The 21,925-nt window shown below is 48.5% G+C and overlaps 1 protein-coding gene across 2 annotated transcripts in view; it reads right to left on the bottom strand.

Moving 5' to 3' along the window:
• Window positions 1-802: 802 nt before the first annotated feature.
• MAP2K4 (mitogen-activated protein kinase kinase 4) overlaps window positions 803-21,925 on the bottom strand; it is a 64,540-nt gene continuing 43,417 nt past the window's right edge. Inside the window, exons 4-12 of one of the 2 annotated variants that reach the window (XR_014616625.1) lie at window positions 18,259-18,378; window positions 12,456-12,575; window positions 11,687-11,738; window positions 11,151-11,278; window positions 6,329-6,406; window positions 4,912-5,060; window positions 4,368-4,413; window positions 2,728-3,624; window positions 803-1,996 (exon numbers count right to left, since the gene is read on the bottom strand). Coding sequence is in view for 1 of the 2 variants with exons in the window: in XM_084218441.1 (XP_084074567.1) it covers window positions 3,511-3,624; window positions 4,368-4,413; window positions 4,912-5,060; window positions 6,329-6,406; window positions 11,151-11,278; window positions 11,687-11,738; window positions 12,456-12,575; window positions 18,259-18,378 (807 nt within the window). In the remaining variant the exon portion in view is untranslated. Of the gene's footprint in view, window positions 3,625-4,367; window positions 4,414-4,911; window positions 5,061-6,328; window positions 6,407-11,150; window positions 11,279-11,686; window positions 11,739-12,455; window positions 12,576-18,258; window positions 18,379-21,925 lie in introns of both variants that reach the window. The other variant, XM_084218441.1, reaches the window with a different exon arrangement.

Raw genomic sequence — 21,925 nt, 5'->3', positions numbered from 1 at the left:
TTGAGCTATGTTAACCTTTCACACCGTGCATCTCTACACAGCAAGAGCTTCTTCAGCTCCGTTTGTCTTCCTGCCTTCCCTTCTCTGGACACAACTGTCCCCTCCAAGTGTGAGACCCTGCAGGAGCTGTGTCAGGTGATCACCTATTCCCAACTATTCCCGATCCTGAGGTCTACCAGGACCAGGGATCCCTGCAGGGTGCTCTGCTCTCCCTCTCTGGCCTGGGCTCTCCTGGACTGTCCCATCCAGCCCAGTGGAGCAGGACAGGCTCTTGTGACCAGGCCCTGTCCCCAGCACTCCTCCTTCCCACCTGGGTCCAGCTCTGCCCACTTGACTGGGCAGATTCCAAACCCTCCACAGCTTCCAGGCAGAAGAGTCCTCCCAGCAGCAGGACTTACCCAGGACTCTGAAACCATCTGGGTTCTGCAGACCTTGCAACCATCAGAGCTGGGAGCTCCAGCTGCCCCTTCCCTGGAGGGAGGGCACAGCCACCTGCCCTCCTGACAGGGACAAGGTGTCCTGAGCCACCAGCACCTCCCTGTGCTGCAAACACTGCTGGCCTGAGAGGTGCCCAAACACAGAGGGCCCAGCAGAACTCCAGAGAGACAAAATACATCCTTCACCTCCTTCATTTGGCACAAGAAGATTTGAAGGTTGCTTTTCTCTTCCACCTGGAGGCCAGGCCTGGAAGGCAGGTGTTCCACAGCTCTTAGGGAACCTTCCCCTTCACACCTGACCTCACAAAATGAAAATAACAAGGTCACAGTCGCATCTTAGTTTTATTACAACTGACCTGCAGGCAAAAGGATAGAACTATTACATAAACACTCTGATCCATGTAGAATAGCTTAAATAGAGGAGGAAGTCAAACCAGGAGACCAGATAAAATATTCGGAAGCTCTTTGAAGCAGTTATGTTCCTGAGCTTCATTTTACAGACAATAAGGCAACATCCCTGCACATCAGCTTTTTGATATTTTTATACATTTTTTTCTATGGTACAAGAAAAAAAAATAATAACCAGAATTCACAATGTACAGTTCTTACACTATTTTCACAGCTTCTGAACACTATACACCTTTTTTTTCTTTTTTTTTTCTTTAATAGATACATTGCAATAAATGGTGCACCCTCAGTAATTTATAATAATCTGTGTTGAATAGGCTAAACCTGTCCTGTACAGCCACCCAGGCAGCAGCACCTCACTCCTGTCACTGGCAGCTCAAAGCTTTGCATTTCCATTCCCAGCAAACTGGTCCTGGGCTGGAGATGGGATGGCACCAGAGCACAGACCCAGCCACCCCAACAGGGCAGAGCAAGGCAGTCCCCTGTGTTTTGGGAGGTTCCATCTCAGTGCTGGCCCTCTGAGAGGCTTTGGGTTCCCTGTGGCTGGGAGGAGTGAGTCAGACTTTGACAGCAAAGGGAGGGTGAAGCCCCAGCTGTGGCCGCCCTTCCTGGGTCTGGGTCTCTTCATCCCACAGCCAGCAGCCCTGGGGACCTGGAGCACCTGCAGTCCCACTCCAGGGGCTGCAGGCTGGAGAGGAACCACAGCTCCACGGGGATTTGGCTGAGAAAGGCTCTGGGCTGGGGACAGAATGGCTGCTTTAGACAGGCATGGTCTGACTGATCTTGATGCAGGAGGCACCAGAGCTGTCCAGACGGAGCAGGGACTGCAGGAACCTCTGCCCTGCCTGAGGAGCTGCCCAGGAGGAACACAGTCCAGGAAGGGCAGCACCAAGGGAGCCCACAGGAGCCCCAGGACGTGTCCCCTCCATGGCAGACACCAGCTGTGTCCAGGGCCTCAGCTCTCCTTCCCAGCTGGGATGTGCTGCTTGGTCTCCACTCAGCTCGGGCTGCTCTGCACACCACGGTGGCTTTGGTTGCATGTGGGGAGCCCTTCCTTGGGGATCCTGCCAGCACCACGGTGTTTTCACTCCCTCTGTGTCCAGGCTTGCTGCTGAGCTCTGATGGGAAGCTGCTCTAACGCTGATGAAGTCCTACCAAGAACCTAAATCAGCTCAGAATGGAAAGCAGACACCCTGCAACCTCCATTTTATCCCTGGTATGCTACTAAACACTTGAAAACTGCAGTATTTGGGGGAAAAAAAGTTTTTGGGAAAAATTAATCTTTGAAAAATATGTCAATTAAGCACACAGAAAAGCCTGATGTGCTGTTTCACTTAGGACTGGACCAGAAGACAATAGCCTGCCTGGCCTTGCTGGGCCAGCTGAGAGGAGTTGGATGCTCCTTCACCTCCACCTCATCTCCTGCACCCCAAATCTCGGAGAGGTTTGCTCAGGGTGCAGCACCAGGAGCTGTGGAGGTCCCAGAGGAGGTTCAGTCTCCAGCTGGTGGTGGTGAAGTGTCTCCAGCAAGCTCAGCAGGGAGTGGTGGGCACAGAGCCCCGTGGCAGCCAGGGCCTCCCCTCCATCCTAGCAAGGAGGAAGAGCTCAGGTTTGCAGTGGGACATTGGGTGGGAGGGCTGGGCTGTGCCACAGGTGCAAGCAGCAGGGCTGGGGACAGCAGGGACATGAGAAACACTGGCCAGGACTCACAGCCATCAGCTGGTGGCCCACTCAAGCAGCTGCAGCCTCTGTGGATGGCACTGGGTGAAGGCAAAGCAAAGCCAGTGGGTGGTGAGCACTGTGCACTATAAACCAGGTCAACAAGCAGGTTAAATTCAATCAAGTAGTTTAATAATTCTTCAGGTCAAAGGTCTTATCTTACCAGGTAACAATTTACAGGACACCTAGTTAAGAGTGAAGAGTGGCTGGCTTGGTAAAAGGAGGAAGAATACATTATGTCCCATCTCAATAGTTTAATGTTAGCCTCTTTCAACGCAACATATTTTTGGTAAAGACATATTCACTATATTTAACATGATCTCTCTTTAACAGGAAGTTCAGCTGAGTACACTGTCCCCAGAAAGTACACTGCGACTGTAAAGCAACAGAATTTCATAGCAGTAAATCTATTGCACTTTGTGAAGAATAAAATTCTCCTTTGCCTTTCCAGCTCCAGAAGGCAAAGCATCTCGTTGGTTAAGCAAGTTCTTCTCCCTCCAGGCAAAGTCTCTTAATGTTCAGACAGACAACGCCTAACTTTTGTTTGTTTGCTTTTTATTATTACTTGAAACAACAATCGGAAGAGTTTGAGAGAAAAATCTTTCCAGTAGCTGCTGAGGAGTCTCCAAGTTTTGAGTCTAGAAATGAATTTTAGGTGCTATCCAATCACAGTCAACAAATATATGTACTTATTTCCACATTTCATGAATATGTCCACAAAAGAGCAAGATGAGGTCTCTCTGTGACCAACACTAACACTGTGTGATCAGGTATTACAGGGATGCACTTTATATGTGACAACAGTATACAGACAGGATGGAAATAACACCAATATTATTGCACATGGTGTCTGGGCGAGCATTAAAAACACTGCAATATGTGATGAAAATTCTTTACAGCTTGTTTTCTCTCAGCCCTTTTTCTAGAGTTTGATGTAGCAGCAGTATCAATCCACGTACATTGGAGAGCTGGGAGTTGCTGGCATTTGATCCAGGATTTTACAAACATAGCATGCAACATCCACTGTGCGTTCCTCATACATCAGGATGAAGGGATGTTTCTGGAAGCAGATAAAAAAAACAACAAAGTTACGGTCACCCTCCTGGCATGTGCCCCTCAGATAAAAAACTGAGCAGGGGAATTTGTCTGGTGCAGAACATGCTTTGTGGTGGCTGTGGGGCACCAGGACACAGCCTGGCCCACGGCTTTTCCACATTGGGAATCCATGTCTTTAACATGGAGGTTACTGAGGCAGGACAGGACTCCAGAGTTCAGGAGCTGCCAGGCAGGAGGCAGTGAGGGTGCAGGATCAGCAGCTCCTCTGCAGCACTCACATCTCCTGAAATCCTTTCAGGAGAGGTTTCATCAGCATGGCCACAGTGGGGAGAGTGACAGGAGTGACAGGGAGTGCCTTGCAGAGGTCAGACCCCAGCTCTGCTCTCCTGAGCCCCCACCTCTGCTCTGCCCAGCAGGCAGCACTGCCAGAGCCAGGTCAGAGCAGCTGGGACAAAACACCAGGGAGATTCTGGGCCAGGACAGCAGGCAAATCCCTTTCACATCAGGTGATGTGAAACCCCAGGGCTGACTGTGGAACCACAGCCTCTAAGAGGTGCGCTCCAGGTGCCCAGAGCTCCTTGAAGTTGATCACATGTGACTGATCCAAGCCAAAAGCATTGCTGCTCTCTCTCCTTTAGCACCCCCCTACAGACAGGCCCTGCTCCTTCAGATCTCACTTCTGCCTGAGCCCAGCCCTCTGTGAGCTGAGTGTTGGAGGCATTGAAAGGTGCAGCACTGAGAACTCACCAGAAGCTCTTTGTACTTTGGCCTTTTGGACTCGTCCTTTGTAAGGCTAAAGAAAGCATAAAGATAATTAGGAGAATGTGGGATCAGGGAAAATGTTACAGACATCAAATACAAATTTTACAGGACGTGATGCTGTCACAGTGGGACACACCACCTCTGGTTTTCTGGAAAACCCATCCTTGCACTGTGAGTGACCACAGGAGTAACCCCATCCCTCCCCTGCAGCCATCCCAGCTGTGCAGGCAGGGGCTGGGGCTGTGTCTGACACCAACCTCCTGCCATGGAAACTTCCCTCCTCACCATGCCTCCTCTCTCTAGCACAGCCTCTCAGAGGTGTTCTCCTGATTCCTTTCCTGAAGAGCAGGTTCCAGGGTCTGCCCTTCAGTCCCACACAAATCCAAACCACTAAAATGTGAGAGCTCCTCCCCCTTATGGTGGTGCAGGAATGTGAAAAGAAGCCAGGAAGTGCTGGACACAGGACCCTTGCCAAATAGCAGCCAACAAAAGGAGCCAGCCCCCATTGCTTGCAGCAGCACACACTTACCACAAGTTGACGAAGTTGATGAAGCTTGGGGAAAACTCCCTTTCCTCTGAGTTACTCAGCTGTGGTGGGTCTCCTTTCACTACTTGTGTCAACTGGTCAAACACACTGTTCCACTTGGGGTAGGGGAATCGCCCCGTGGCCAGCTCGTACTGCAGGGAGACAGCAACAGCACCAGGCAGGTTTACATCAGGGAAACTCAGTCAGGGAAAAAAAATGTCTGCAGCAAACTTGAACCCCCCCAGAAGGAAGATGAGATGAGATTTTTCATCCTGGTGCCTGTATGCTTCTAAGTAGAAGGAAGGTTTTAGCCAGCACGAAGTTCTGCTGCCTGTGTGAGGGGCATGGCCAGATTTACCCTGAGCAGGCTTCTGTGCTCGCCATGTCTGATCCTCCACTGACTATAAATCAAACCAGTCCCTCCCCAGGCATCCCAACAAGCACTAGAGAAAATGGATAATGAGAATCACACAATCACATGATACCTCAGGTTGGAGAGCACCCATAAGGATCCCTGAATCCAACTCCAGGATAATGAAAATTAGTTTTTTTAAACATCAGTGGTAAGAACAGAAGCTACTGGTTTATACTTGGTTGCTTCTGCTTTCTCTTCTGCTTCTGACCTGCAGAAAGTAAGGGCTTCTCACTGAGAGCTTCTCAATGTGTGCAGCTAGCAGTGCTGTGGTTAAGCCAGTGAGGAAGCACAATCCCAGAATCCAGGATGAACCAAAGCCTCTGTGCAGCCAAAGCACAGCAGCTGCCAGAGGCTTATTCACACAGGCTGGGTGCTCTGCTCTGCACCACCACACTCAGCACCCTCATCTCAGATTCTGAACACAAAATTCATTTACAATCCAACACCTCTGTCACTGTCTTATTTTCTGAAAAATCCCTTCGCCAGGATTTCTTCTCCTGGGAACCTGAGAAGCCTCAGAGAAAAATGTAAATAATAATTACCTGATTCGCTTCTCCTGTGTTTTGCTGCTTTGGAGTGTGGTCTGGAGATTGCTTACCAACTGGTCATTGTTTGGTTGGTTTCATGAGAATTGTTTTAACTTAATGGCTCTGAGAAGTCACAAGTTTTCATTATCATTCTTGTTAATCCTTCTGTCTGTATGTTTTCTCTATTCTTTAGTATAGTTTAGTATAGTATTCTTTGATATAATATCATATCATAAAATAATAAATTAGCCTTCTAAGAACATGGAGTCAGATTCACTCACTTCCTCCTCATCCTGGGGACCCTGCAAACTCAACACACTTCTTCCCTGCTCACGTCCAAACACAGCCGCGGGGGCTCAGGAGAGCCATGGGCATGGGAAGCACCCAGGCTGTTCCTGAGGCAGGGAGTGCCCTCTGGAAGCACAGCACAGAAGGAGCTGGGCCGTGCTGCCCATGGCACAGAGCAGTGCCCACTCACCAATGTGATGCCCAAGCTCCAGACGTCGGAGCGCACGTCGTAGCCTTGCCGCGAGGCGCTGGGATCTATCCGCTCGGGCTGAAACGGCAACAAGGAGCTGTCAGCCTCTGGGCCATGCAGGCAGCAAGGAGGAGCATCTGCAAAGCTAGAGAGAACCCTGAGCCTGGCACAGCTCCCAGCAAAACCTGTGGTCAGGGCAGCCATCCAACCCCAGCAGAGAAATGTCTCGAGGAATCACTTAAAGCACTGATTTTATGGAGGTGTCGTGTAAAAGGTGATCAGAAATGGCAACTGACCACAGTCCAATGCTTCGGGTTTTTTCCTTTTGCACAAACACCTTGAATAATTGTGACTGGCTTATTTATTTAGTTTTGTTCAACTTTGGGATGTCTTTAGCACAAAGTCTCACTTTCTTTCTTTTGACACCCAAGGGATCATAAGAACTGGAATCAACATCTCATCCACCACCCTGGGGAGCGAGGCTTAGCAGCATCTACCAGAACTCTTCTCCCCAGTCAGCTACTTAGAAACTATTAAAAACAATGTGCTTTAAGAAAAGCTCCTCTGAACAAGGTTTCAGTCATCCCTTGAAGGCAACTATGATGCTACAAGGCTTTAGGATATCCAAAATGTCCTACACAGAAAGCAATATTGAGCCAGACATGGGTGATTCACACCTAAGAGCAGGTTATCCAGAGAGCTGAGCCAGCAAAAAACATCTTTATGCCTTGCATGTCATCTTTATGAGAAACCTCAGTCTGCCTTTAGTTAAAAATATAATAATTAATGTGTCAAAAGAAACAGGCTCTCATTCAGTTTTGACTGCAACAATAATAAAGATACCTGCATAGCAATAAATCCTAAATTATGGGGTACAGGGAATGCTCTGAAAGCCCGGGTTGCTTTGTGAGCTACATTTTAATACAATTTCATGGCAGACACAGGTGAGAAGTGCAGCAGCAGGTGGCCCAGCCCTGAACCCTACTGGGGACACCCCATGATGTCTGGAAGCTGCCACCAGAGATGGACCAGCTCAGAACACATCAAATCCCAGGGATGCTGGCCTGGCCTTGGCTGTGACCCACAGGGATGTGCCCCAGCAGAGCAAGCTGCCAGGCTGCAGGTGAAGGAGGGAACTGCATGGGAGCAGCCCAGCTGCCCAGAGGGACTGGTGGGATGGGTGGCCCTGGTGAGACACAGCTGGTTGTCTCAGGAACCCAAGAGGGGCACCCTGCTCCTGCGAGCAAACAGAGCAACAGGAGTTTGGCCCTAGACCATGGTGGCACAGTTAAAGGGAAAGCAGGACAGACCAAAATAAATGCCATCTAAATACAGAGCAGGAAGAATGCTGACAATTTTCCATGTAGATCACAGGGGAGCAATTAACACCAAGGAAGGAAAGCCACCATGTCACACTCTGGGGACCTGGAGGGCTGCAGACAAAGCCTGGCTCAGGCCAGGTCGCCTCCTGATGCCAAGTGCAAGCAGGAAAGGAAGTGCCTGAGGTGGAGACCCATCTCTGGATGTGCTGATGGGGAGAAGGGACAGGGGATGGATGCATCAGAGAAGGGTACAGGCTGCCATGGGGCTTCTCCAGTTTGGTGTCCACCTGAGCAACAGCATCTTGACTGAAAAGTGAGCAGTGGGCACCACAGATCCTCCCTCTCTGTACAAACAGCCATACATGGCCTGATCTCTGCCTGAACCACCTGAGCACAGGACATCCAGCTGGCCCTGACAGCAGTGCCAGCACCAACTGTCCACCTCCACCAGGGAGGAGTGAGAAGCCACACTTTGCAGCCAGAGGTTCCAAGCGGAACAAAAGTTGGGAAAAGGACCTGAATGACCAAGGATGGAGGTGACAACATCACACCCCACTCCTGTGGAGCTCTGGAAGGAGCAGAGCAGGACATCCATCCTCACACTGGCTGGGTCTGCCCCTCCACCCCTGCCTAAACCAAACCCTTCCAGTCTCACCCTTCCTCTCTGACATGGGCCCTGGGTCCACTGGGGCATTCAGAAGGGAAAAAGCAGTAATGACACAAAGGCCACCAGCTCCAGCTGGCACACAGAGCTCACTGCCAGCAGCATCCCCACAGCCAGGGGCAAGGCAGGGATCCCAGGGAGCAGCACTCAGGGAGGATGTAGGGCTGGCCAGGAGCACCCACTGCTGGGTGAGGGCTGTGGAACCTCACCTGGAGCCAACCCCCAGAGCTGGCACCAGCACAGGGCAGGGGTGAGGAGGGCTCAGAACAGCCCAGGCTGCTCCAGGGGCCAGACACTGCCTGGGAACTCAGTCCTGCCTTTCTTTCCTCCAGAGAACACGAGGTACCCACACTTAGAGGCCTTTGCCCACTGTAACAATTGCAGGGGAACTGAAAGCCAAAAGCAAAACAACCTCTCAGCACCACAGCTCCAAGGCTGAGGCGCCACTCGCTGTGACAGCTCCAACAATTTTGGTTCAAGCCCACAGCACTTGCTTGGCAGCTGGACATGGCTCCTGCTGCCTCCTCAGAGCACTCACAGCCAGACTGGCTGACATCCAGGGGCATTGTTACCAACAGCTCCATGGGGACCAGGCTCCTTCAGGGGCAATGCCACGGGGTTGGTGAGCCTTGCAAAACACACACTATCATCCAGCAGCCCTAAGGAGAGCCTCCTGGCTGAACAGAGCTACTACTCTTGGCCTATTTTACACAAAAAAATACTATTTTCCTTCTGAAAGGAGTGTGGCAGCCTGACTCCTTCCCAGGTTTATCCAATTTGATCACGGCATCCCTTCAGCCATCAGCCTCTGCTGGCTTGCAGAAATATCTGGCAGATGTGCCTGCACACTGGGGACATCTCCCCATTTCCCAGGCTCCCTGGTACGTGGAAATCCTCATGTACTTGGAAAGAAGGCACTGAGGTTGCAGAGCAGCAGGGAAGAGGCCAATCATCTCCCACATCACTTGCCAGCTGCTGGCTGCCCCACAAAACCTGCGCCCTGCCAAGGCTCTGAAAAACACAAACTGAACTGCAACACTTTTGCTCACTTAAAAGTCCACCCGAGTCTGGAGCTGCCAGTGGAGCTGCACAAATCAGAGTGCACACAGACAGACAGACAGACAGACAGGAGAAAGGAAAACGAAAGGGCTATGGAAGCACTCACCCACCACATCCCAGGGGACAGCGAGAAATGCAGCTATTTACAGACATCTCAGTCCTCTCATTAACTGTCATTACAGTCATCTCAGGAACTGTCATGGCATAACTACACCAACAGCCTGAGCAGAACTGACTACCCACCATGGCTCAAAGAAAAATCAGAGTCAGGGCAGACAGGTTTTGCCTTGGACACCACAGTCAGAGAAAAGCCAGAGCCATGGCCTGGGCCAGGTGGGAACCATGCCTTGGAAGAGAGATATTTTCCTTTTTTCTACTTGGTGGTAGAGAAAAAGAGCTCAGAAGACAGTATTTTTCAGCATACAGAGCCATAAATATGTAACAAAAATTAAAGACAGGCACTAAAATTAAAGTTATATGAACAGTAGCAGGCACAGCTCCCTGCACAATGTACCCCTGGCTCATGTGAGAACAGAGATGCATTTTCAAAGCACCCTGAAGCACTGAAGTGTTTAAAACCCTCAGACAGCTTCCAAAATCACCACTACAGCTTTTCACTCTGAAGGGGGAGGGCAGCAAACAAGCAGGACAGACTCCCAGGAGCCACAACTCAGCCCCAGCAATTTCCACGCAGCTGCTCTGCTACTGCTGCTCTCCAAAATCACATTCTCCTGGAATGAAGTTCTGGCACACTCTGGAATTAAAGTGGTTTACAAAAAATCACTGTAATTCTGCTCTGCAAAACTCCTGTGACATAATCTTACCAGAGCAAATGGATTTCTTGCAGAGCAAGACAAACCTACACTCTGACAGCCCTGCTTCCCTGGGCAATGCTGTTTTAGAGCTGCTGGAAGGCACAGAGCTCCTCTCCACTCCAGCACCACAGCCCTGGCAGCAGCAGAGGAACCCAGCAAAAACCCAGGAATTTGGACCCTTTGCCACAGCCTGGATGACACTGCCACAGCAGATCCAGAGCTCAGTTTCATCCAGGAAAGGGGTGTTCAGCCCACAGGCTGATCACAGGGAGGGTGTGTTGGGGAAGATGAAACTGGAAAGCCTTATAAATATGATTGCCTGGCAAAAGATTTTGAGAATATAGAAACTATAAGTGAGATTGAAATGAAAGTGAGCTTTGAGATCCCTCAGTTACTGAACAACTGGAAAACAATGGCATGGCCAGCTATAGGTAATCCCCTTGTGATGGAACAACACCCTCTGCTTGCAGGCAGCTCCAAGGGGCAGAGCAGACCCTGCTGGCTTGGCAGAAGGGGCCTAAAGAGGAGTTTTAGGGTTTAAAACTACTGCAAAGAGCAGTTTTTAGGGTTTCCAAAGAGCAGTTTTTAGGCTTAGCAGAAGGGGCCCAAAGAGGAGTTTTTAGGGTTTAAAATGTAACACAGCATGGCAATGTAATGATTCCTATAGGCTGTGTGTAAATGCTGTAGGATTTGTATCTTGTACTAGACTGGTTAGTGAGAATTAGAATATTCAGCACAGAAGAAGATTTATGGGATTGTAACGGGAACCTCCTCGCTCTCCCATCCCCTTTACCACGCTCTTGCCTTCTCTCTTTACTTCTCTTTACTGCTCTGAGCTGCAGCTCTCAGCAGGTCCCTGCCCCCAGGCCCTTTGCAATAAACCCCAACTTCCAAGCCCTGGCTTCAGAGGTCTCTGGTCTCTGTTGCTCCAGCAGAGAGGCCCCAGAGCCCTCCCCACTCACCGCCATGTACGGCCGGCACCCTGCATCCCGCGTTTTGGCAATGGAGTCCACGAGCTGTCCGCTAATGCCAAAGTCACAGAGTTTAATATTACCATTTCTGTCCAGAAGAATATTGGAAGGTTTGATGTCTGCAGAGGGAAGAAATTTAAAGCAGTAAGTCATGGCTGGAGGTTTGGATTTCAAGCAGAGCAGCTGCAGGGGATGGAGGGTGGCAGTGCTGCACCGTCGCCCTTGGTGCTGGATCCTGCATGGGAGCACGAGGGGATGGAGCCAGCCCCAGAGGTGCCACGTGCCCAAAGGCAGCAGCAGATGCCCAACCACCCTGAAATCACACTTACATGGAAAAATCACAGGCTGAAGGGGCCTGAAGAGAACAGGCACTGGGACATGTGTTCAAAACCTGCACTCAGACTCACGGCGGTACAGGTGCTGTGTTTACACTCGGAGCGAACCAAAGGCCACTAAGAACTCTTGCAATTATTTTAACAGACAAGAAGTAAAAGACATGAAGCTAAAGAAAGACACGAAGAACTCACCTCTGTGAATGATTTTCAAGTTTTCTTTTAAGTGGTTTAGTGCTTTCACAGTCTAGGAAAGAAAAACAGATGAAAAATAAGCAGATGTTGTAAGAGTGCTGTGATTATTACATTTCTGGAATGCCAATAAAAAGGGTAAAAAGCATTTCATACATTGAGATATCAATGCTGTAATATGCCACGTAATAAAACCTTTTTCTCTCAACCTTTTTTGCAAACAAAAGGTGATATAAGAGAGGGTATGGGCTTAAGTGAACACACATCCCCTGTGACCTGCAAAGATCCCACTCTGGGAGAGGGGAGCAAGAGGCAGAGCCTGAACAACCTCTGATGTTAAGTTCTCCTCAGCAGTAACTTATTTCAAGCCCTATGCTATATTTTTTTCATCAGGTCACAATTGTTACAGGTTATACCAAGAAAACATCAGCCAGGTTCTCCAGTGCTTTTGGGAGCCTTTGCACAAGACTGCCAGAAGCTTCTCTGGTCTGGGCTGGTGCCTGTGCTGCTGGTGCTCACATTCACAGAGCAGGAAGATGGTCCTGGGGTCTGTTTATGAACTGATTACTGACCCCAGGACCTCTGTTCACACCATGCAACATGCTGTGGAAAAGTCATGAGCACCCTGAAGAACCATTCCCAGTGTGGTGCAAACAGCAGCAGCAATTCTGCTCCACAGACCAACCAGCTTTTCACATGGAGTGGGATCTGAACAAGGATCTGAACTTTTCAATTATCTTCAACAAAAATATATCTTTAACAAAATACTCACAGCTAAAGTGATTTTGCCTAAGATTTCTTCTGGAATAACATCATCTAATACACTATATACATATTTGTAAAACTTATCAAACGAGGTAGACATGAGCTCCATACAGATCCAACAGTCACCCTGGAAAGAGAAAAGAATGTGTGTTACTACTGAGATAAAAATGAGAAATACAAATCCAGAGAGCATACAGAGATCCACTGAACCCTATGAAATACATAAACAGCAACGTGTACTCGATACAAAGGATGGAATTCAGCTTCATCAGTTTTAGGAATAAAAGACTTGCTCCCATTCACAGCAGAGGCATTTACCTGCCCAGCTCACACCTGACATTACAGTTTAGATGACTGAACCCAGATGAATCCAAGCTTCACACACTGTTTTCCTCTCCAGAAGGCTGCAGGCACAGTGGAACAGCCAGAAGAGGGGAGCTGCTTTCCTAGGAAGGGCTGTGTGCCTGGGGAAGAAGACTTTGGGCAGCTCCAGATTACACTGCTCATTTGGCATCAAGCTTTTCACATCAGCTCAAGGCAGAGCAGGAGCTGATGTCATCCACTCAAGGGCTGCTACAAGCCTGAGCACAGAAAACTCTCACTGCACCCAAAAAAAGCAGAAGATGCAGTAAGTGTTGTGACAGACATGGAAGCAGGGACATCACAGTGAAAGAGGCCAGAGCAGCACAGCAGGACGAGGGCATGACCAGCACACTTCAGGGGGCCTGGAAAAAAGGGATCTGGGCTGCTACAGACCACAGGATGGCTATGGAGGAAGTTGGCTAAGGAACTGTTCAGAGTTAAACTACAGAAATGAAACTGGGCAATACATGTAGAAAATTTCTCTTTTCTGCATTAGCAACAAAGGCAAAGTGCAGATGAAGCACTTGCATACGATGGAGAGTGGCTCAGAACAAGTAACAGGGCTCGAGTGGCAGTGATGTGCATAAATCAAGTGAGACTGGAAGCCCACCAGAGCTTTATGAGCTGTCTGTAGTGAGAGCAGCCTCTCTCATGGAGTGGTTCTACTGGCCACAGGTCAGTGAAAAACTGCTTCTGTTTTGATCAGATTTATAAAAAAATGGGATCAGGGCTATATTCGTGGGCTATTGTACTGAGACTGTGGGGGACTGGGGTGGTTCCAGAGAGCCAGAATACCACTGACCACTGCAGCCCTGTATTTATGTCCAGCTGCACCAGTACTGTGAGTGGCTTCCATTGCCCAGGTTACAACAGTAAAACTGTTTGGACAGTAAAACAAACCAAGTGAACAACATTGAGCAGAGCCATTATCACAACCAAGACTTTACATCACAGGCTGGGATGGGTATGGTACTGAAACCTCAAATAAGTACAACAAATTTCTATCCAATGGTAACTTTTAAGCATTAAAAAAATCCCTTTTATGATCAAAAGCACTCAAGGAAAGACCTGGTTTACTGGTGTCCTGAAGTAGATGCCATAGAGAACTCCTGAATGAGGGCATTTATTGACCTGGTAATAGAAAAACCTACTTGCCCTACATGAATTCATGTCAGCAAGATCAATGGAAAAAGATAACAGACCTTTTCCACTATGCAGCATCCTTAAGGATGGTGGCAGGATCCAAAACTCTACAGGCTAACTGTTCCTGGGACTTGGGAGAGCCTTATCTGTTGGCAAACTGGTGAATTTTAACAGGAAGAAGAAGGAAGACTGGCTGGGGACTCAGCTGTCTTCCTGACCACATACCAAGAAGTGCTGATGCACATGGGCATGTCCTGTTCCATTGTGAACTGTGAGGACAAAACCACCCTAATGGGAGTTTCACTTTACATTCTGCCTCTTAAGCCAGGTTGATTTCTGATCATAAAATGACAAAAGAAGTGCTTTAATATTCTTCCTGTTAGAGCTATTCTTCCAAAGACTCTATTTTAGTCCTCATTGGGTATTAGATTACCAGATGCTAATGTACATCTTGTAGACATTCCAAAAAATGTCCAGGAACACCATGTGCATTTAATTCAAAATACCCCTGTCCAGGAGAGACACAAAAGCTGCTTCACAAGCAATGGAGATGCTTCAGCTTCTCAGTGCAGAGAACTCCCATTGGCAAGGGAGCAGGTGTCACAAGGATGTCACCCATCTGGAGAGCAGCTCACCAGGAAAGGACCTGTGGCTCCAGGTGGACATTAAACTGAACATGAGCCTACAATGCATCTTTGCTGGGCTGAAGGATCACAGCACGAGGCAAAGCATCACCAGCAGGTGGAGGGAGGTGATCCTTCCCCTCCATCCAGCAGTGGTGAGGCACACCTGGAGTGCTGTGACCAGTGCTGGGCTCCCCAGTGCAAGAGAGACTCCAGCCAAGGGCAGCTAAGATGACTGAGGAACAGGAGCATCCTCCCCATGAGAAAGGCTGATAAAGCTCAGCCTGGAGAAGGTTCAGGGGAACCTCATCAACCTAAGGGGAAGCTGCACAGGGGATGGAGCCAGGTTTGCTCAGTAGTACTGAGCAACACGAGCAGGACACACAGGAGGCTCCCTCTGAGCATGAGGAAACACTTTTTGTGAGGGGGGTTAATCACTGGCACAGGTTGCCCCAGGAGACTGTGGAGACTCTATCCCTGGAGAGATTCAAAAGCTATTTGGACACAATCCTGGTCAAGTGGCCCCACTTGATCATGGGGGCTGCAAAAGGTGCCCTCAGGGGTCCCTGCCAACACCCAGCACTCTGTGATGCAAACACTGAAGGTTTATCACATCTGCTCACTGCAGGGCCAGCCAGCTCTTCATGCACCTACACCACTGAGAGAGACTGACAACTGTCACCACCATCACCATATATTTACAAGGCACACAGGACACTTTTCCTACAGACCAGGGACAGATGTGCTGAGGAATGGCAGCACAATCAAGGATTTCCATAAAAACAGTGTGAGGTGCATCAACAGCAAAGAGCTGGAACTGAGCAAGGCTGTGTCAGCAATTCACAGCAGCCCAGCACTGTGCTACCAACACATCCATCCCAGCTCTTCTCTCCTGCCAGCAGAAGCTCCCCATGGGCTGATTTACCCAGCTTCCTAGGCATGTTCTGCAACTTGCAATGAATTTTTCATTGAATAATTTTATCAAGTATTGAACTTATTGGTTTAAACTTGGCTCAACTACACTTGCACTGTGTAGGAGTTACTCCTGAGATTCCAAATCAGATAAGGCTTCTTTTCTCTTCCCCTCTTACAGAGAAACACAATCAGAACAGGTACTTGGAAGAGTCACTAGCGTGGTCATGGTAACTACCCAAACATCCCCAGCTTTACAGGTACTGTTTTAAACCAGAGCAGCTGTAAAGCTTGTAGCAGACAGGCAAGAAAAGAAGACCATTTATTTTTTCTCAGACCTAAAAACCTCTTAAAAAAGCAATGCTCAGGGCCAAAATCTTGGGGGTCCCAGTGCAGCCCAGTGGGCTCAGGCCACAGCTCCTCTTTTCTCACAAGAACTCAAGTGAAATATTTGCAGAAACCCTGTCAACCAACTTTTTTATTTTTTCTTCCCCCATCTAGCAAGTACAGCCTTGAGAGAAAACACATGAGCATGAGATCCTCTTCAATCAGATCTCTGATGCCTGATGTGGACAGCTGTGTGCACTGGCAGGACTCTGGGCTCTCCTGGGTGCAGCATGGAAAAACCAGCCGGTCTCCTGGGGCCAGGGGGAACCCCACAAAGTTCAACAAGTGCAAGATCCTGCACTTGGGTCAGGGTGCAACGATGATGGGATTTAGAGCAGCCCTGGGGAGAAGGGCAGGGAGATACTGGTGGATGAAAAACTGGACATGAGCTGGTAGCCCATGGTTGGCTTTACCAAAAAGCCAATCATGGTGCACTGAACCCCTGATTCCAACACTGTCTTTTACTTTTTCAGCTTTGCTCTTGTTTCATTGACCAGGCAATTTAATCTCATCTAGTGGGTTGAGAATGAGCTGAATCAAAGTCCTGTACCTGGCAATCAACCTGGCAATTTTATCCAATTTTTGGTTTTGTATTCCCAAACTGTCAGCTTAGCTCTGCCTCTCCACATCAAACACTCCCTGATGTGGAAGGCTGCCTGCCTTCTCTTTGTGCCAGCTGCCCTGCTGCTTCTCCTGGAGCTGCCTGGATGCTGCCAACCCTCTGACTGCCCAATCTGCCTATTCAGCCTGTTAAACTCCTGCAGAGAGGCTCACATGGAGTCTGTCACCTTTTAGGAGCAGGCAAAGAAGATTTCTCATTGGTTGCTCCATCCATAACTGAATCCCAGCTCAGAGAGGCAATCCCAAAAGGATTTCCTTACTTTTCACCTTGAAATGCTGGAACAAAGAGCTTTGTTTTATATAGTTTGCTGCAGATTTCCTGAGAGAGTTTTGGTCTTTATGTCCCATGAGCTCTTACACCTCAGGGGATGGTGCAGCAGGGACCGGATCTTTCACAGTTATTTGAGAACAGATCTGATAAACAGACTGTGGGGTCAGACGGACCCAAACATCCTGGTGAAATTCCTTTTTTCCCTTCCTGTGCTTCTCTGGTGCCATACTTTGCTATCTTTAAAAGATTAGGATTCTACTTATTATTGGAACAAGTAATTAATAGGACAAGACAGAAAATGCTATGGAAGCCTCCCAGCTCACCCTGGGTACCCCTGAGGAAGGAGCATTGCTAGGCAGTGAGGGACCAAGGACAGGGGAAGGCTGCTTTCATCCCTGAAGCAGACACCACTTATGTTGAAGGGGAAAAAGGGGATTTCACTCCAACCAGAGCAATGCCAATGAACCTTTCCCTGACAGAGCATGCAAGGAGCCCTGGGAGCCCTGCCTGGCTGCAGGATTATGAGATTTTGGACATGACAAAGAATGCAGCCAAGCCAACATCTCAGTGCTGATTTAAGTAAGTTTTTATATTGTTTATGTATTTACATTTACACCCTGGGATGTGTCCAGAGCTGAAGGGAGGTGAGAGGAGGCTTGCACAGCTCTGAGCATGTTGCTCATCAGCATCTGGTAAGACACTGTTTTGTCCACAGACCTTTCCTCACACCAGCTGACAGCCTTGTCACCTTCATCTCAGCAAAGCTGAAAATTTCCAGCCAAGCTGAGGCTCCACACATGGTAGGAGCTTGTACTGTGTGAGCATGGACAATGCCTGCTGGCCCAAAATGGCCCTGTATTCAAAAAGATCAGAAAAAGCAGAGCATGGGAAAAGGAATGATTATTATGCTTATTTTAGAGAATGAGATTTAAAGCCAGAGGAGTGACCTGGCAAAGTTACAGAGGCAGACTCTCTAGAATCAGGAATTAAATATTCACACACTGTTTTGTGTTTTACCTACAACACTGACCTCTCTCTAAATGTTTTCCAGTAAAACCCCACAAGATTCTGCACAGGCTGATAATCCCCAGACCACCTGCAGCCCTTAGGTCTCTATTTCCCTCCTCCCCTTGAGGAGAGGTACTGGATTTGTGCTAAGTAATGGAAAACAGGCAAGGGCTCCATGTCTGTCCCCAATTACAGGAGCAGGGATAATCCAAGCCTGCAGAGGAAATACAGCAGGAAGGAGAAGCAGCAGATTTCAACATTCATCTTCTCCAAAACTCCTGCTGCAAAGGGACCAAATGCTTGCTCAGAAGTGCCCAGACACCTGGGTCTCCTGGCTAAACACCCTCGAGTAAAAGTGGAGATCCAAGAAACCTAACTTAAATCAACTTTCTCCTCCTTAGCACGAATTTAAAATTACAAAGGGGAAAAAACAAGGTAAAACCCAAACTCTGCTGCAAGTGAAGCAAGCCTGGGGTGCCCACCTCTCTGAAGAGCGCGCCATAAAACTGAACAATGTAGGGGCAGTCACTGCTTCTCATCACCACATCAAGGTCCATCAGAAGCTGCTTCTGCTCCTTCTCATCCACTGTCGACCGAATTCTCTGAAAGAGGAAGAGTGGCAGAGACTTCATCACTTCCATGCCATTACTGCATCCTCAGCCCTGCTGGTAGAGACAAGTGACCAGGACCCCAAACCCAAGCATGCTCAAAAACACTGTGGAGAATCAAGCAGTGCTCTCAAATAAGAAATGTAACAGAACACTTCTAAAGCTGTTTAATCAGACTATAAAGCCCTCAGTCCTCATATAAGCAGCAACACTTTCAGATTAAATGTCAGGAAGAAATTAAAGAGCTGAAATTTCATTGAAAACTACAGCAAAACACCACATCCAGGCTTTCATTTCAAAACAAATTCCCACACAGTTCTTAGCCATGTTGGAAGGGGCTTGAAGACTGGTTTGAAATTTAACCAAGGAACATTATGTTTAAAATGTCTAAGAAGCCAAAAAAAGCTCCTTCCACAGCATCCACCATGGCTGGGGAGAAGGGACTGCCACATAACCCAGGGAACACATTTCTCTGGTAATGTTAATGATGGGCAGCAGTCCTCTGAGGTCTTCTCATAAAACTAAGGATCCTTTACCTAGTACTGGCTGAGGGAACATCAACACTGTATAAAAGATAGTTTATATAGACACATACCCCATGTGTATATAGAGATATATGGATATACACACTATACTTTATATATTATGAAAAGTTTCATTTGGGCTTGAAACAACAATGAACATTTGAAAACAGAAAACTGTCCATTTTCAAACATGAGACTGATTAAATGAAGGATGGAGATGACCATAGAGTTTTTTCATGTGATTTTACAGATATATTTAACATCTTGCACTAATTAATACATTCTCTGAATCACAAGTGAGGAAATCGTGATCCTGAAGCTGTGACTCATGTCGAAGAACCATTAAAAAAACCAAAAAAAAAAATCTGGCAAGAAGTCTAAAGAAACAGAGGTAGCCAGGACCATCCTCAGGAACAAAAACTACATGGCTACCCAAGAAAGAAAAATTATTCAAGCTTGTGGAAAAAATCTGCAAGATTTAGCACCCATTTCATCAACACTATGGCGCTGTGGGGAACTGCTGGTGGCACCAGGACCACACATATCAGCCAGCCCAGGCCAGGTGAATGAAGATACTTTCAAGGCTGGCCATTTATACAGCACCACATGTGAAACAGTCACCCTTATGTACTTCAGGACTTATTTTCTGATGACCCATACGAAACAAGGACAGTATCAATACTGTAATTTTCCTTACCTGTAGTGTATCCTGGTATTTTGGTATTTAACCACTTGCTCTTAATGTTCTAGCACCTCTAGTTTGGTCTGGACCAGTAAATAATATGTTTATATTGCCCTTTTCCCACCCTGTGAATTCTAGAGTTCTTGGGGACCTGTCAGGAGACTTGTCCAGCACCCACAGTCCATAATATCCACGATGTGCTGAGCACGTGGGGTTCTGTGCCACCACCAGAGCAAGAAGCAGCTCAACGGGCCAGGAATGGAACTAAAGCACTTCACCTCCAGGTCACTGGTTCAGGTCTGTGTCACAAGCTCAGCCAGCCACTGGCTGTTCCCTGCTCTTGTGCCCTCGCTGTACAAAGCTCTGCAAACCCCCAAGAGGCTGAAGGCCAAGCAGAGCGAATGCCTCTCTCCAAGGGACACACCAGCAGCGCTGTGTGAAATGGAAATGCCATAATGCCACTGCCCTGACTTCCACTGAAGGTGATGGATGCCAAAGCCACCACCGTGAGACCTATATCTCTCACTGAGAAATGACCACACTGAAAAGGTCACCTCTGGTGAGGAACCAGAAGCAGCTTTTCTCCATACTGTAACTTGTGTTCTCCTTCTGGGCCCACTCCATGTCTGTCTCCAAAAAGCCTCTTTTCTGGTCATCTGAGTTGTCCCAGCCCTGCTCTGCATTCCCCTTGCACCTGCACAATCCTGTCACAGCCAGCCCCACAGCATCCTCCTCAGAGTCCACCTCTTCCCCTGAAAGCATCTCCTCCCACCTCTGACACTCCTCCTCTGCCGCTACTTCTCCAGCACTGGAAACCATGTGAAATACACACTGTGGTGGAGGTGATTTTACTGGCACTCCAGAACACCAAACCCAAACACTCCTCTTCTCAAACACGAGCTCCCCAGCAAGAAAGGGCTGGCAGAGCACCCAGAGCACAGACAGTGGGTCAGCTACAGGGCAGAGGACAGCTTGAGAAGCCAACATGGACACTACAACAAACACCGCTGCAGGGAGTGAAAGGAATGCCATGATACAAGACTGGGAGGTCTTAGACAGCAGTGCTGGAGACTGGCAAAGTCAAGAGAAAGGGAGAACTCTGAGGAGCAGCATGCAGTACAGCACACAGACAGGGTCAGCCCAGGCTGGACAGGGTGGCTCTGCTTAGCTGCAGTGAGCCAGGGAGTCTGCTGCAGCCCAGAACTCCCAGTTCAGCAGCAGAACGGGGAAGTGAGGAAAGTCAAGAGCAGTCAGTCCCCAAATAGCACCTGAGCCATGATACAGCCTGCTTCCTAAACCCCAGGCGTGGTGCAAAGCACTGCAGCAGCTCCCACAGACACAATCCCCAAGAACTTGGGACATGGCAGGGAAGGAAGACACAAGGTGAGGCAGCTGCCTGAAGGCAGCATTTCAGACAGGGATGGACGGGCTGACTTCACTTCAGGCCTTACAGATCTCAGCCCAGTCACCTTCCTGGCAGTCACTGATAAGTCACTGTTAAGTGACCCCACAGCCAAACAAGCCACAGACAGAAAAAGGGGGATTTGTAGTAGAAGCTTATGGAGTCTCCTTTTTAACAATTCCTTGTTGGCCTCCAATTTAAACTGTATCGAATCCTCTTAGGAGAAATTCTCCAGCCCTTTTTATTCAAACAGAGGTTAGGACAAAGCCTTCCAAGACCAGGAAGAGAAGCCATGCTCTGAGTAGCATCAACAGCAAAAGCACAGTCTGTGCTGTGGATTGTGCCACCCTGAAACCTAAAACCAGGCAGATTCCAGAAACTTGACCCAAAACAGAAGAGACATCATCCAGCCCAATATGCACACAGAAAGGTTCAGGTGCAGCGTGAAGTGAGTGGTTGAAAAAAAATCTTTAAAAAAGGAGAAGAAAATAAAAAGCTGTAAACACCAAACTGAAACTCAACTCCTTGAGCTGCGAGACAATCCAGAACTGTCCTGAGCACAGGGCACACCTGTGTCCTCAGCAGAAAGCTCAGCAGTGCCTGGCAGTGCCATGGGAGAAGCGGTCCTTCCATGGGATGGCAGGGATTTGGGACAAAACCAGTAGCAGTGACTGGGCTACCAGGTTTGCCCAGTCACTGCTGAGGATGGGAATATTTATCTCCCCATCAGAAATACATTTAATGCTGACTGAAGCAGATCACAACTAGCTTTACACCTCCTGTGATGAGGCTCTAATTCTCTCTCACCGTTCCTTTCCAGCTCTTACTCATCCACTCCCTCCCCAGCTGCCCTACCAGCAGGACTGGGAACACTGGTTTTCCCAACTCTCAGCCAGCAGACCTAAACAAATGACCGAAACAGACAATTCTGAA

The sequence above is a fragment of the Fringilla coelebs genome (assembly GCF_963513975.1).
Source record: "Fringilla coelebs genome assembly, chromosome: 19".
NCBI lineage: Eukaryota > Metazoa > Chordata > Aves > Passeriformes > Fringillidae > Fringilla > Fringilla coelebs.
The sequence above is the reverse complement of the archived record's forward strand: the minus strand, read 5'-3'. Positions and strand labels throughout refer to the sequence as shown.